The sequence below is a fragment of the Aythya fuligula genome, chromosome 1 (genome assembly GCF_009819795.1).
Source record: "Aythya fuligula isolate bAytFul2 chromosome 1, bAytFul2.pri, whole genome shotgun sequence".
NCBI lineage: Eukaryota > Metazoa > Chordata > Aves > Anseriformes > Anatidae > Aythya > Aythya fuligula.
The window spans coordinates 38,815,701-38,832,725 of record NC_045559.1 but is presented as its reverse complement, the minus strand read 5'-3'; the positions used below and the strand labels follow the sequence as shown (position 1 = coordinate 38,832,725).

At 37.9% G+C, this 17,025-nt stretch overlaps 1 protein-coding gene across 2 annotated transcripts; it reads right to left on the bottom strand.

Moving 5' to 3' along the window:
* Positions 1 to 852: 852 nt before the first annotated feature.
* On the bottom strand, positions 853 to 15,739 carry TMEM19 (transmembrane protein 19). Of its 2 annotated transcripts, XM_032198385.1 has the most exons (7): positions 15,678 to 15,728; positions 15,443 to 15,593; positions 8,491 to 8,604; positions 6,854 to 6,991; positions 6,296 to 6,550; positions 5,005 to 5,214; positions 853 to 2,661 (listed from the first exon to the last, which is right to left on the bottom strand). In XM_032198385.1, exons 1-7 carry the CDS (start codon positions 15,681 to 15,683, stop codon positions 2,498 to 2,500), a joined length of 1,038 nt encoding a protein of 345 aa, XP_032054276.1. In that variant the 5' UTR covers positions 15,684 to 15,728; the 3' UTR covers positions 853 to 2,497. The 2 variants fall into 2 exon arrangements, with proteins under 2 accessions (XP_032054276.1, XP_032054268.1); XM_032198377.1 differs by having other exon boundaries at positions 15,443 to 15,739.
* Positions 15,740 to 17,025: the final 1,286 nt, after the last annotated feature.

The following is a 17,025-nucleotide window of genomic DNA, read 5'->3' as shown; positions in this document are numbered from 1 at the left end:
AGGACCAATGTTTCATAATTCAGTTAAAACAAATCAAGTGTATCCTCTTGAGGTTGTGGAAAATATGATGTGGAAAAATGTGCCACTTCAATATGAAAGGAAATTTAGTGACAGAGTTACCTCATATACTAAAGGTACCAATAGCTCTGAAGCAAAAATAAATACTCAGGTGTTTTTAATTTCTTTGGTTTTATCCCAGCTCCTCCTCATTTTCCCTTTTACTTCCTGCATGTTCTTTCTCTCTCTATATCATATGGACAGGCAGTACTCCTGTGCTCCTTTCTCATCTCAGCAACTGCTCTTAGTGACACACATCACTTCGGAAGCAGATAATCAAATACTGTAACTTCCTCCTGTAATTATCTATTAAAAAAAACAAAAAAAAAAAGTAATGAAATTTCCATAAGGTGTACCCCAGTCAATACAGTATACTCAGAGTTAATGCTGCCCCTTTGAGAGTTCAAGAGTGCTCAGATCTTTCTAAATATAGAAAATTTAGGAGTGGAAATTTCATAAACAACTCAGTTCTCTAACTATGAAGATATGACAAATGTTAAATTTTCAATAATGGCTTTTGAAGGTCCTACCTGCAGGAGTTCATTTGGATCACAATAATTCATACGATAACAGATCAAAGCATTTCATGCTGCTATGTGTTTTAAATTACAGATGTCTTCCAACTGTGACAAGCTAGTTTTAAAATGAGACTCATATTAAATAATAGTGAAAAGCAGAATCAGTCTACTTCAGTGTTTGACTTGAAAGCATACTTTGTTTCAGGAAACAAAATAATAAAAAATAAGACATTTAATTGAAAGCAAGAGTATCTTACAAAAAAAATGTATTTCTTAATTCTAGAAATGACAAAATATTAATAAAATCTTAAAAGATTGCTAATACAGCGTTTATGTAGAAGCAGCATAAATCCACTCAGTGCATAAAAGTCTCTTGTGTTTACTGTTACAGATTAAGTGCATATATTCCTTTTATAACCATGTACCTTCCCATAGGAACACTGGCATACATCAACCACACGATTTGTTCATTTCAGAAAGCTTTCATAAGGTTGAAATCTCGTCTATATCATTGGAAAATACAATTAACTAGGTCCAATGATAAACTCCAGATTTCAAATGAATAGATTTGACATAGGAGGTGTTACATTTTTTGAATATTCTTATAAAAGGTGACAGAATACACAATCCAAATCAATTTGGACAGGCAATGTACACCACATTTGTAAAAAATAATAAATAAATAAATCAGCTATTTAACACAAATATTCATCTATCTCTGAAGATAAAAAGAAAAATCTCTTATACGTTAATTGTACAGGCCCTACTTTCTGAATGTCTCCAGTTATTATGAGGATATTCATAAAGTTTAAATACAATCTATAATGGCTAAATGACTTCTACATCTTATAATTAACAATGAAAGATGGAATCATCTAATATAGCAGCCCAAGCACCAGAAGTTAAATTCCCCCTTTGAAATGCTTTGCCAGTAAGACTCCTTCTCCCCCATCCCTACAGAGGATAACCTCTGTAGCTTCTTTGATTGAAGCTATCACCTGTGAACAGCAGCCCTGAACAAAATAGAAAAAACTTACATGGCTTAAAAAGAACTAAAGAATATGGGTTACTCAGAATGCTAAATATTATGAAGTAATTTTATGCTTACAGAAACAATGTTCATATTTATCAAAAGATGAATGTGAACGCAAAACTGTAATATTTAATGTTACACAATTTAATAAGTACCACATTACGACAGTGTTAACAATCTTCTTATATAGCATTAATTAAGAAATAAGAATTTCAAACAAACATGGATAGATTTATTATTCTTATTGGAAAAACTAGTGCATTTTTATTCTGAATTTAGTCTTTTGCTTCAAACTTTATTATAGCATTATCGTAGCATCACTTTTGCGAACCCTATTTTCAGGGAGGTGGAGATTGTATCAGGATACAAAATAGGCAACAAGGCTTACTTCTCTTCCCCCAAGTATTTCCTCAAAACCCTACAAACTGCAGATTATGGCAAATACTAAACCAAAATTCATCCATTTCACCCGTGTTACCACTGCATAAAGCTGCAGAGTATTTTGTGCCTGGCTTGAACAGTTGCAGTGCTCTATCACATTGGTAAATGTAGATTAGACGACTTCTATTTCCAGCTTCTTGCTCTGCCATAGAGAACACAGAAGCCAACCCTTCAGCTCCATGAGGATAAAAAAAGTGCTTCGCCTCATTTGGCAATGATCTACACCCACTTAAAGAGCAGCAAGAGCATATTGACAAAACCCCTCCTTTGCCTTGACAGATGGCTACTGCCAGATGAAGCTTGTAGGCTAAATAAGTTGAGATGGAAAGTCCTTTGGCTCTCTCAAAGGTTCAGATCCCTCTCTTCAAGAGAGCTCAAAGAGCACTCTTAGGAGTCTGTAAGTAAGACGGAATATAACTGAACCACACGCAGAAAGCCTTAAACCATTTCAACCTCTTGGCCAGAAACACCATGCCACACCAGGAAGCGCCAGAGCAATGAGTACAGAAGAAAAAAGATTTACTGCGTTGTTGTCTAGTATGGGTTTTCCAGATATGTGCTTGGAGTCTTTTGTTTGGTGGTTGACAACCATGCCAGTGTTCTTGTCAAAACCTGTGAAAAGAGAAAGACTTCCTTTTAAAAAGCCCACCCAGATGAAAAGAAACTTAGCAAGCAAATGTGTGCAACCTCCTAGGTTCAGTTTACCACTGTGGTGCCAAACCTCAGCACGAAAAGACACCAACAAACTGAACTGAATTAGTTAAATCTTATCACTTAGCTAAAACTGGTAGATTCAAAGAATAGGATGTACGTGCAATGTTTTATGTTAGAAATTGTTTCATTTGAGAAGCTGCGCTTCTACCAGGTCTACTAATCTCTTTTCATAGCTCCGTAACAAAGCAAGTTGTTTTTGGCTAATTCAAAAGAGCTACAGGAAAAAAAAAAAATCTTCAAAGCTTTATATTTAAATCCTAACACTTGCTGTGTTTTAGAAAGTCTTAAGTTTTCTCAAAAGGAAAACTGGGACTACTTTTCATAAATACATACCACAAATTTACATATATTGTAGATTCAGAGTGTAAACACATAGAGCAGTAACAGCAAGCCTTTACACTAGCTTGGCTATTTACAAAATATGTATAATCTCAGCTTGGCAACATAGGAAAATCTTGGTCTAATTCTGCATAGCTGATGAAGCAAAGTTTTCATGTGTGTGTGGTATACAAGAACTTTCTTTCAGGAACAGTAGGAAGCACAGACTATTACATAAACCGAAGCTGTGAAGATTACTAATACACAAAACTTTGACAGAAGAGATAGGCAGCACTGTCATATTTAAAAAATAATAATAATAAAATTATTTTAAACTTGTTCTTCTCCAGCTTTCAGAGTCCAGAGCTTCACTTCCATCCACACACATTTAAAGTATTTTAAACGTTTTAAATAAAAAATAAAATAAATAAAAGTATTTTTAAATGTTTTAAAAAACATTTTAAAAAACACAACAGTTCCACAGTTCTTTGTTACCACTGCTATATTTATATATTTTTTCAAGATGCTACAGGAAGACTGGAGTAGATCTTATGAAAGGACATTGAATATGGTTGGGGAAAGTGGGTTAAAATAAAGAGGGACACATAAGCTAACAGAGTGCACAACCGTGAACAGCACTTTTTCGTCTGTATCACACTATGTACAGCATGTATGTGTGTATGGTATGTATTCTCCAGCTTATGAATTTGGAAAAGTTAAGGAACTTGAACACTGTCCCTGCTGCAGCTCAAAAAATAAGTTGCTGATCATGGAAAAGTATCTGAAGAAAAAATAGATGCTGACAAATGCATTAGCTAAGTTTACCATATTCTCTTAATGCATCTGCTTCATTAGAAGAACGAGACATTGCCTGAGTGCTTAAATGTTCCCTCCTTAGTACAGAAGTATTATATCCAAAAATTCCTCAAATGGTTGAGCATTCCATTTTGTTTTGGACTTTACTGGATCTACGAAGAATAGAGCATAAAAGCTGCTGGAAAGCCAAATCTACAACATCAGTTCTCAGTTTGCAGTTCTCACTGTGATGGTAGCTTCAGCGGGCTTCTATCTCTCAGACAGTTCATCTCCAAACTCACACCCTGACTTCTACCAAGAAGTATACTGATAGTAAAATCTGAAAACTTAAATTCTCTCTGCAAAACAGCTGATGAAAAAAAATGTCAGATATAGTCTTTAAACAATTCTTAAATGTAGGACTTAGCCTGAAGGTTGCCTGTATTTATTGTTCATTCACAATGATCCTGAAGATCAATGAGTGAATAAATACTGGAATTATTTATAATCAACCAGACAACAATCTTTTTAAATGGACAAGAATTTGTTTCATTTAAAAAAAAAAATAAAATCAGCTAGTTTGCAAAACACTTAATTTACAGGAAAGAGTATTAAGCAGTTGAAAAAAAAGAATGTAAAATACTGTGCACATCTTCTCAGAGCTCCTCTTATTTAATTCTTGAAGTTGACACTACCGGTAAGTCTCCAGAGTACGAAATGGAGACTCAGCAGTTACCAATTAGTCTGAGTGTATGGATAAAATTAAGCTGACGTTTTCTCTCATAAAAGGTTACCATAATTAAATACACAGAAAAGGAGGAGGCAGTGACTGTTTTTTCCAAGGTAACATGCTGGAGATCTCTGGTCTCTTTCAGCTGTCAGCAATACAGTAATGTAAGATAAACAAACCAAAATGTGCAAAAGGAAGAGGATGAGAGACACAAGGACCAACTGTCCTTGCTCTTGTTTTCATTAGGATGCCCATTACTTTGGCTCTCTTTGTCCTTTGTGATGCTAACTCTGTATTTTTTCCCCACTTAAAAATTACCTCCTCAGCCGTTCCTGATATTTAAGTCCATTTTTAGATTACATTAGGAAAAAAAAAAAAAAAAAGAGTAAGATTCTTACCACTGTATTGCATTGTAGCTCCCAAATACGAGTCAACAACTGATCCCAGCAAGCCAGCTGCTGCACCGAACACAACAATTGGCCATTGTGGCGCGGACACATCCAGGTCACTCACGAAAATGAGCTGTGTTATGAAGTAGGCTGTTCCTACTGCCATGCCACCAAGCAAACTTGAGAGGAGGCCCACTAATGTAATTCCTCCATTAGTACCTAAAATCAAACAAAACCAAGCTGATTTACTGACTTTTTCCTACAGACTTAAATTTATTCAGATGTTTCATATGAAACCACAACTATGCTCATAGTCATATTTTTTTCTTTTATCCATAAGACTCTGCTACCAAGGCTTTTATTTACAATTCCCATGTGATGCTGAGAAGCTTACCCTGTACCACTATGGCTTATGTATTACTTTCCAAGTCTCTAAGGTTAGTTATCAAGAAATATTCACTAGCAATAAATTAAACAAAAGGAGATTGCAAACTTCTCAGTGTCACCTGGTATTCGACTGCTGTTAATTAGGAAGGAAAAAATTTGCTCTAACGCAGAGCTTGAGATGTGCATGCTATTAAAACAACACCTCTTTCAGAAGTATACAAAGATGTATTTCTCCAACACATTTAAAAGAAAGAGCGAAATCCCTAGAAAAGAAGATGAAAGCTTACTGAAAAAAAAAAAAAAAAGAACACTTATTATGAGAAAAAAAATGTCCATGCATTTACATCATGGCCCACAAGATCTAAAACTGAGAACAACATGCCAGCAAGACTCAAAAAACACAGTGCTTTAAGGCTGTAATGTCATCTGCAGGCAAGGTTTCACAGACAGAAGGTTCATTTTACGTACCCTTTGTAGTACATTAAGGGAAATGAGCAATTCGGTTAAGAAGTGAATTTTCTGTAGCATCTGCATTATATCTGTACGTATATATTTATATTTTCTTCTATTGATTGAAATTTTAATGACTGAAAAATTCAGATAACTTGTAGTCTTTGCATTATCAGCAGTATAAAGGCTTCTAATAGTACCAGAGACAAGAAGTGACAGCAGTCACTGAGGATGATTTTAGCTCACAGGATGCTGTGTTGACGCATCTCACAGACAATATGCAGCAGAAACACAACCGAGTAAATCACATTTCACAGAATGCATTCCTGCTAACATTTTCTAATCTCAGATTCCTAATGTTTGCTTTTCTGAGGCTTTTTTTGAACTTTTCAAGTTGGACGCGTAATTCAAAACAACCAAGAAAATATTAAGACAAGAACATGTAGAACAGATAACTCCTCACCTACTGGAACTTTTTCCCAGGTTGTTATCAACCTTGGCTGGCTTTTACTCATAACGCTACCAATCTCTGACGCCCACGTGTCACCAGCAGAGCATGCCAAAGCTCCCAAAAGTGATAAGCACATCCATGATGCTGTGTATTGTTTTGAAAAGTCTATTGGAATTTCACCAGGTCCACTTTCTATCATATATAAGATAGCCAGCTCAGTAGGAACACCGCCATTACAAAATACTTGTAGCCAATTCCTCTGTCCACCTAAAGTGACAAAAACTAAATGTTAGCATTTTCAGACAAAACACATTGAAATGGAACAGCAGAAAGACATATAAAATTAAATTTAAAAAGACAATTTCAAAACAGAAAATATTTAACAATTTACGTAATAGGGCAGAAGAAAAAGGTAAGTTGCTCGCTACATTCAGGGGGATAAGGGGATGGAATGACAGGAGCGTTCTCTTCTTTGTGTGTTACATCTCATCGGACCCTTTGAAATACAGTGCAATATGCAGTATTTACTCTTCACAAGGGATCTGACAGAATCAAAGTGTTAGAGCTTACCTTCTTTGTATTCGGAATCTATTCTCTTCTTTATATCTTTTTTCCATTTAGTAAGCTTTGAAGAAGTAACAAAAAATACAAGCAAAGAAGTGAAGAAACTGTAATTTGCAACTGTAAGGATAAATCCAACCACTAATCCTACAAAGAAAAAAAAAAAAACACATCAATATAACGTTCTTTCATGTAACAACTTAATCTCTTTAGTATGATCTTCATGATAAGTGATTGTCATGATAAATCTGAGATAAATATGCAGTAAGGGAATTACTGAAGCATTTAACACCTGTAGTGAGAACTCCAGAGACATCTTCACTGACATATAAACAGTTACTTTTACCATTTTCTCTTAACTTTCAAAGCTAAATTGCTAATTTTATTGCTACTGCTAAAGCATATGACTCCTTTTGAACACCTTCTGTTGCCACAAATCAGCAATACTGTGCAAAAGACAGAGCAATAGAGAAAAGCCGAAGGATATCTAATTGAAATTTACATACCCTGCCCAAAGAATTTGATTGTTCGTATGAGTAGCATATAGACAGCTGTGGCAGCCTCTCTAACCCCAAGTTTATCTTCAGTTTGGGGATCAAACCTCTCCCCCATGCAAGGTCTCTGAGATAAACCAAATAACCCTCCTCCATATCTTAACAGCTGCTACTTCTCCCTTCTGTTTTCTCTTTTTTTTTTTTCTTTTTTTTTTTTTTTTTAATCTTCTTTCTGTTATTTTCTCAAGTATTTGAGCTCCTGGATGTTTCTTTTCCTACCTCCTCCACAAGAGAGGTCAAACTCACTGCCCACTGCATGATTTCAGTTCTCCCTGACTGAAAGAAAATTAGCTGTGTGCAAAATGAATGCCAGTATAAGCTGGCTAGCAGAGCTGTTATATTAAGAGATAAAAGCATAGCAGAAATCTTTGTTAAATCTAGAAAATGCTTCCTTCTAACTCACACCCCAAACAAGATTTGCAAGATGGGTGACACAGGTGGAAAGGATGCGAGGACTTGCTTCTTTCCACTGACCATCAATTCAGACACCACAAGCCAAAGGTCAGTCACCCTGCCCACAAGTCTTGAATCATATTTCAATGAACATTGACTGTTTTTTTTTTCTCTCATGTGATCAAGAAAAAACATTGCTGAAATTGTCATTGGCTTGAACTGAAGAACACGTTTAATTTTCTTCATATTTGCGAGAGGCCAAAAATGCCTAGAACTGTTGATACTACAGAAAGGAGAACCATGTTATCTTTGCTGGTTTCCTACCAGGCAGGTAAGGCTGCTGACATGGCTCAGTTTTAGGCTATTTCTTTACCACTGCCTCTTGCATTTCATTATCTCTAGATATGTGAAGCGAACAAAACCATGCAGATTTTATTGTGCACTGTACTTAAGCTCAAAACAATCTTGCAGATTTATATAAATCTAATGACAATATTTATCAAATGCATTACAAACAGCAGCAGAAGTTAACTTGACTAAAACATAATTAAAATCACTATAAATTCAAATGTATGCTTACATTTTTTTTTATTATAATAGAACTAGGTAGGAAAGTCTTAAAAGAATATTATGTACAGTAAAAAGGGACTTAATTCAGTTTATTAAGCATTTAACTTAATAACCTCAGAAGAAACATACCTCCCAATGCACCACTGTGGTCAAGACTCTTCTTCTTAACACCCTGTGTAGCAATCACTAGTGGAACCGTGACCGAAAAAAGCCAGCGCCACGGAGAAATTGGTCGTAAATTACCTGGCAATTTAAATAAAATGGTTACAGACCATCCTTATAAACCTTTTTAATGCCTTTATATCTGAAAAGTATTTCTCACCTTGTATACATTTAAAATCTGATCTTAATAGAAATTGAACCTCCTTACCTCTCAAAATAAAAGTATGTTTATGAATGGAAGACCAAAATACCTGCAATTTTCTACTCCTTTTTTCATTCAGCCTTCACAGAAAAAAATACATTAACTAAAATTAACAAATGGCAAATATGTTAGAAATAAACATAGCGAGTTTTTTCATTCTAAAAAGGACTAATAAGCTCAAGAAAAAAATAGCATTCAAAATGTTAAGACCAGCTGAAATCTGTCTGAATAAAACACATATATTCAGATATTAGAAAAAATATGCCATGTAGAACAGAGTTTCAAATATGAATAAAATGCAAACTAAAATCAAAGTTAACAAAACATTAGTATTCCTTTCATGTGAAGAAACTATAAAGCAACTTTAAGTAAACAAAACAGGTCAAGAGCTTCCCTCAAAGATCATGTTTATAGAATCACAGAGTAGTTTGGGTGGGAAAGGACCTTAAAGCCCACCCAGCTCCACCCCTCTGCCATGGGCAGGGACACCTCCCACCAGCCCAGATTGCCCAAAGCCCCATCCAGCCTGGCCTTGAGCACCTCCAGGGATGGAGCATCCGCGGCTGCTCTGGGCCTGTGCCAGGGCCTCACCCTCTGAGTAAATAATTTCTTCTTTATATCTAATCTAAATCTACCCATTTTATTTTAAAGCTGTTAATCCTTGTCCCATCGCTGCACTCCCTGACAAGGAGTCTGTCCCTAGCTTTGCTGGTAGGAAAAGGCTCCCTTTAGGCACAGGACTTGTTCTCACATGTCCATCAGTTGTGTTATAACTGAACAAATCATATCTGTTAATGATGACAATGTTTTGTTTTGGTTTTTATTTTGATCAAAGTTCAGCATACACCACAACATTATAGAGAATGAACAGCACTGTCTGCAGTCACTAATGCTTTTTAGCACTTTTCTGCTATGAAAGGAAACTCCACCTTGCCTTTCAAGCAAAGGCAAATAGTAGGGATTTTAGGAAGCTGTTATTGTTTATCAAAAGCTTTAGTCTAGTAGCTCTCATCACTGAAAAGCAAGCAGACTTCTATATCCCTTGTTTCATCCATGTATGTATCCTGAAATATTCCTAGGACATATGTCCTGCTATCATTTTGTTGTTTGCACCATCAATAAGAATTTTACACTATGTTAATAGAAGGATTTCTACATGGCTGACAGAAGACTCCAGGTGTAGATTCACATCTTTGTGTAGAGGAGACATCAGCGTGTACATAAGCTAGCTAGCAGCTTGTGTTTTGGTAGCTTTGTATTACTATCCCTTCTATTTGTATGGAAATTTTACATATTCTGTAACATATTTAAGTGCTTAGTTGAGTCACAGTGATGCTTTAGGTCTTCTCATAAAACTAGCAGGAAATCCACATTTCCTTTATACACTAATGTTGTCCTTCTGCTAGTCCATGAAAAAAAAACACCAGTTTCTCACATCACCACCAATGATTTGTATTGACATTAGAATGGAAGTTTAGATGTTTGGACTTCTGTTACAATAATAAAAAAGAAAATTCCTCTTTTGTTGCTACCCAAACCATTTTGTTTCCGCACTAAACCTGGCTGAAAACATAAGAACTAGCACACGATCCAGCCAAACGTCTGACTCAGCATCCCATTCTGTGATTTCCTATTCACATGCTTTCTGCCATTCATGATGTATAGAGATGCCCCCTTTCTGTGCTGAATTATAATTAGGAAGTCTTCTTCAAATGGTTGCTGTTACCTACGCTGATCATCCTTGTTCCTTGCTGATCCCGCTGTGGATGTTGTGAGATGGGATGAACACAGTTGTAGGCAGTACTCTTGTACGTGGAGACCCCATGAATTGACTATTATAAAATACTTTTTCTTCCTTACTAGCAATCTATTGATTTTTTTTGGCAATGAAGTGTGTGTCATTCCCCAAAAAAGATGGTAACATATTAAGTAACCTGGACAGTGTAATTGCCCTCCTCCTCATGACCTGCTTGTACTGACTGAACCAGACTACTGACCTCCTTCAGTCATGCAGCATATTAATTACAGACAGCTGTGGTGTAAAATACGTTTATTTGTCCTACTGTTCTCTTCTTCCATTACTACCTGATCACCTTTATTCACAGTAACCAAGCTCTTGGGTTCCCCTCTCCCCCACAGGAGCACATCTCCACAGGGAGAATTTATGTTTCTCAGAACCTGCAAACACATCCATTACCTTTACAATGGGTGTTCTTATGACTTTATTAACCATCAATTTTTTTTTTTTTTTACCAAAAGGGCTAGCTCTAGAAACTTTCAAAGAAAACTAGGAACACTAAGAACAGTAAAAGAACTGAAAAATTAAGCTTATTTCAGCAAGTCCCAGGCTCCCCTGTTAAATAATGACTTTTATGGAAGAACAACAGATGCTATAAACTTTGTGTATCATCTGGCTACCTTTTCCTTAAATACACAAGTCTGGTGTTGCACATCCTGATTTCTATCTAAACATTTATCCTCAAGTGAGCTTGAAGTTATCTAGTGCAGTTCTCCCAATTCTGTCTGTTTCTCTAATCCGTGGAATTTGGGTTAGCTGAGAATCACGAATGATTCAGACTTGTTATTCTGTGCTTTGAGTAGTCCCTCTTTACTGCACATGCACGCACACACAGCCTCTTCCCAACCTGGCAGTAGTATAAGCAATTAACTGCACACCTTGGTCTCTGGAGCCTTGCAGAGACTTGTTTAAAAACATGCTGCATCCAACAGTCATGTCTTCTACTACATATTTACCCTCAAAAGCCTCTGGTATATTTTCTCTGAAGAGTCCCTAGACTAATTGTTTTCCACTTCTATGTTCCACTGTTTACTTTTCTCAATTTTATCTAGAAAAAAATCTCAGCACTGCTGCAATCAAACGGTTATCACCAGTTTCAATCATTGATTCATTAATGATACCACTTTCAATATCCTTATTATTAGTCATTCCTTAATGTACAGGAGTTGTTCTTTCATCTTTTAGCCTTTTATTTATTTTAGCAAGTGATTCTTATTATTTAATTTATTAATTCCTAATAATTAATTCATATTTAGTGACAAGACAATTTCCCTTGGCTTGCACAACATGTTCCCATTTGTCTTCTTCGTGGTGTGGTATACACAGCATAGACTGAAAACATGTATTTATGTTAAGAGTTATCCTTTTTCCAAGAGTTACAGTACCTCACTTAGTGGGGGAATCCTTTCTACTCGTTTGTGTTCTCCGACAGCAGCTGCAACAGAACTTTCACGTTACAGAAGTCCTGAGTTTTCACGAGTGTGGATTTTGGATTTACACGTTTTGCTAAATGAATGGTGCACATGAGTTGAGGGGTGGCAAAATTGACAACACATCTCTCTGCTTCTGTTTGCTTTGTTTATTAGCCACCATAATTTAAACGAAATGAACTTCCTGTGCTATGGCTATATTCAAGTATTTGACTGTAGCTTATTATTTTTCCTCACAGAACAATTCATAATGCATTGCATTAAAATCTATCAATTCATTGCTTTCATAGAATCATATGAAAACAGTTCTACATAATCACAGTTTCTGTATTTGAAAATAATACTGCATTTTTGGAACTGAAGAAAAAAAATGACTTCAGGCCTAGTATTAACATCTAAGCAAAAATGGCTCATCTGTTATCTTTGTTACACAGAAAAAAAAAAAGCCAGTTTAGAATGTTTTGAAGTATTTAATTGGAAAGTAATCAAAACATTTTACAAGAAAGGATTGCTTTTAATGATATTCTCCACTGACAATTTTTATATTTGAACACTTAAACCACCAAGGGAGACTATTTGAACAACTCCCAAACAAAATAAAAATGGTTTTCAAAACTATAAATGGTTTAATTTTACAAACAAAATCAATTGAATAAAAACTACTTTGACGTATTTTATTTTAAAGATACTTACTCATCAAATTATCTACACTGCCTTCTAAAATATTTTTTCTTGAGTTTCCAGTTTGTCCCCTTCTTAGTCATTCAAGTCATTATGATGTGAATTTAAAAGAGCTTGTAGAACAGGCAGACAATGTCCCACTCAGCTGTCATATTTAACACAATTCCATAAAGCACCAGTGTCCATAGCAACTTATCTTCTAAGGAGATGATTTATCATCAACATCCTAAACATATTTGTTTCCTTCTAAAATTCCAGAACACTCACTAAAATAAAAGCTATTAATAAAGCTAATAAAGGAGTTATTACTGTCCATTTAGAGGGTATATTATTTAAGTCATAGGGTGACTCAATAAATCTACCGCCTTAGCAGTAAGAATATAAGTATATTAATACCAACTTATTTTTACTTTAAATTTGAAGACATACATTTCATTGGAAACAATCTTAGAAGTACATATTTTAGAACATAAAAATTTCAAAGTACAAGAAATTCTTGTTATGAGTTAAAAAAAAAAAAGTCTTCTATTTCTGCAGCCAGAGAGCCAAGAAAGCTATTGATTATGTCCTGAACAACACAACTTGCTCTGATAGAATTTCACTTCCAGAAAAATGACAAAGTCAGTAGGTGAAAGTGACATGACTGCTGTCTAAAACATTGTCCCTTTCCATTCTTTTAATCTTGATACAAAGCTCTCAAAAATGTATTTTAAGCCGATGACTATCCCAGCCAGATTTCAAGTGAGTTTTGTTTAAAAAGCCCAGAAACTTACGAAAAGTCAATTGTTGATGCAGCTTTTGAGCTAAAACAATAAAAAACATGAGGGATGATTTTTTGTATCTGCTGTATGAATATATGACATCACAAGTCTAGCATTCAACTGGGTCTCCATCTGATAGAATAAACATTTCACACAGGCACAGCAGCTTGTCTTGTTGGAAAGCTGAACACGATGGTTTTCAACACAATGCTTCCATCAGCAGTACCTACAGTTTTGCAGCTATGCAGGCTCATTGGTTTAAAGTAGGGCAAATGCATCTGACAGTGAAACGCTAGTCATTGCAAGCACAAAGGTTCTCAAGATGAACAAACTTCTCTTCTGTGTACTGGAAAATCCCAATGCCGCAGCAGGCATGCAGGTGAGCCTTGCAGCCAAAGGTTGACTCATAAACTCAAAGCAAAAACACCACCAGGTGTACAGGAAGCGATCTCCAATGCTGTGTAGCCTGGTATTGCTTATTACAAACCAAGTAAGTTCTTGGTATCTTGACTGTGAGCAGTATCAGAACATAAAGAGATTCTCTTGGGCTAGTTAATGAACACAATTTTAAACTTTTAAAACTGACTTTGTTGTATATCCTTAGGGAAAAACATTGTTAGTACTAAGTTACTACTATTATATTTAGTAATTAAGACTGAGATAGAACATATTCAGTACTTTATTATGGATTCTTTCATACTTCCATTTTACACATATGTTGGTGACTTTTTGGTGCTTAACCATTACTATGAACTATAAACAGTAAATTAATAAATGACTGCTTGTAGCATATTTTTATTTGTGGTAAATTTCAGTGCTTTTACAGGTTGAACATCAGTTCTCTCTCCTACTTCATTAAGCCCACTCCTACTGTATGTTTCATTCCCCTTCTCAAGCCAAGGCATTGTCATGGTCTCAGAGAAACAGACAACAGAAGTCCTATGTCCTTGTTCCGTAGTCCCTCTCCACAAAGAGGGGGAGTTGACTCTAGTCCCCTCCTTCCTATCAGTCCTTAGTCCTGTTACATGTGGTATCAGGGTTCTCCACTCTACGAATTCTCAGTCATGTTAGACAGCAAGGACTGGTATACCCTGACTAGTGGAAAAACTGGGAGAGCTATACCTGTAGACAGCAGATGCATAAATTACATCATTAAAAGCATGCTTCAGACCAACTTGGTTACCTCAAAATGAAATTAACAAAACCTGTTTGTCAAGCCTGCTTCTTGCATACCTTCTGTGTGTCTAGCATCCCTCTGCAAGCCAAAGAAGAACTGTCCACATAATACAGATTTAATGCTGTAAGAGACCTAATAGCTACCCTAAAACCTGAAACAGTGAAAACCACTTGTGTAGGGACATCCAACTGCCGCTGCAAGAGGCAGGTTATACAGGTGGTGTATTTATTCTAGCTCCTTTTGAATCCAAGGTGACACCTAGCACCTGGGCGCGCTCATGCTGCATCCCTGGGCAATCAGCAAAAATGCCATGACACTGAAGCTATTCCTGCATGAAATTAGCTGAGGTCTTAAGGATGTGTGTTTACTTGTCCTGGGAAAGCAGTTAAACTCTTCTGGGCTTGAACTGATGTTGCAGGCAGTAGTGCTGTGTTTACACACTACTGTAAAAATGGTCCTAGCAGGACAACAGCTCACAGAAAGTACCAGTGTCCCTGTAACCCTACACAACAAACCCACACACAGCCCGCTCGACTTGCTTAAACGGAGCAGAGCTGACTGTGTGTACCCATGCATCCCTCTCTTCTTGCACTATTTCCTCTGTTTCTCTTTTCCTTGACCCCAGAACTCTTCCTGCATGCCCTGTTCAAAGCCTGCAGGTGCATTTCGAAAACTTTTCAGTAGGCCAGTGCTCACTATCGCTGCTCTCCCTGACAGAGCAGGGTACCAGCTCCCGGCAGGACCCGAGCTGTCAGCTGTACCCAGGAGAAGAGGGCTCTGCAGGAGCCTCTTCCATGTTCCTGGGGCAGGAGTGGGGAGAGGAGGAGGCAAGCTGCGGGCCCCAGCCCGGGACGCAGCCTTTGTACTCACCGTAGTAGGTACTCGCCGTCATGGAGACGATCCAGAAGGCCAGGGAGATACAAATGAGCAAGCTCAGGATGATGATGTTCGCCAGCATCTTGAGGTACTCCTTGAAGAAATCCTCCTGGTAGTACGACATGGAGAGCCAGGAGGAGACCGCCTGCAGGGGAAGCACAAGGCGCAGCGCATCAGCCACACCGCCGCCCCACCCGCCCCGCGGCCGCCGCTCGCCCCCGGCACCTACGGGCATGGCGGGGGGCTGCTCGCCACCACCGGCACGGCGGCGATGGCCGCCCCCCACCCGCCACACCGAGCGCGGCCGGCGCCGGAGCGACCCCGCACGGCGCAGGCTCGGCGGCGGCGGCGGCGAGGGCAGGGACGAGCTGCGGGCGGCCCCCGCCCCGCCTTCCTCCTCACGCCGCCGGCCTGCAGCCCGGGGCCGCCCGGGGGTTGGTGTGGGACGGGCTCGGTGCGGCCTCGCTGCCGAAAAACCCTCCGTGAGGAGCCGAGGGTCACTGCTGCGCCGTGCCGGCGGCCATCGCGGCCGCTGGGGCCGCCATTTCCTCGCTCCCCGCCGGTGCCGGCGCAGGGCCGCGCGTTGAGTGTGCACGCGGTGTGCCCCAGCACCGCCGCTCGTCTACGTGTTAAATGAAAGAAACCTTTATAAAATAAAAATCCACTTTGTCTCTCTGTGGAATAAAACCAGAGGGATGGCGCTTGATAAGGATATGAGTGTTTTGATGAGGTTTGAAAGGTGGTGGAGTTCACTGCAAAGTTCATCAATGCACGAAAGACAGACTTGAAACACTACCCAAATCCAGCGTGGAATAAAAACAAGCCAAACCTGCCCATTAGCTTTTGTGAGGGCATGCCAGAATCACTTGCAGAACACTTGACTATAAATAAAGCTAACACGAGTTATTAGAAGGACTCTACAGCTCCCTCTTCCACGCCTAAGAGGCTTTGCCAACAAAGCCCAGGAAGATGTGAAGCTCCACAACTTTTCCAAACCCCTCCCTTTCTTTCCTTTGATGCTGCTACCTATGAAATAAGATTGTAAGCATCTCAGAAGAGAATTCCGAGGTAACATATTCAACAGTTGTTCTGTGGAAAGCAGGCTACAAAACCTTAAAGCTTACAAACACCCGCACAGATGAGTCATTTTGTGAACACCAATAACTTCAGGTGCTTATTTTCACAGAATTGAAACAGCAGCAGAACAGAGTATTTAAGTATTCAGTGAGCGGCTGAGTAATGGGAAAAAGTTAATTAAAATATATTTTACATAGAACAGATAGCACATTTAGTTACGGGCTTTGGTTGTCTTTGAGGAACAGCAGAAGTTTTTAAGGTTGAAAATTCTAATGAATAATCTTCATGTAAAAATTGATAGTTTTTCTATTGGATTTAAGAATATTTCTGGCACGCTAGCACCTGACTCATCTTCAAAGCATGTTCTGCTTTTCATTCAGCATCTGCAGTAAATTTCTAACAGGATGAGCACACAGTTCAGCTTGTGGAGTCTTTTGCAACAAGAGCTTTGATATATTTTTGTGTTGTTATGAATGAAACATTCTGTTATCACTTTGGGC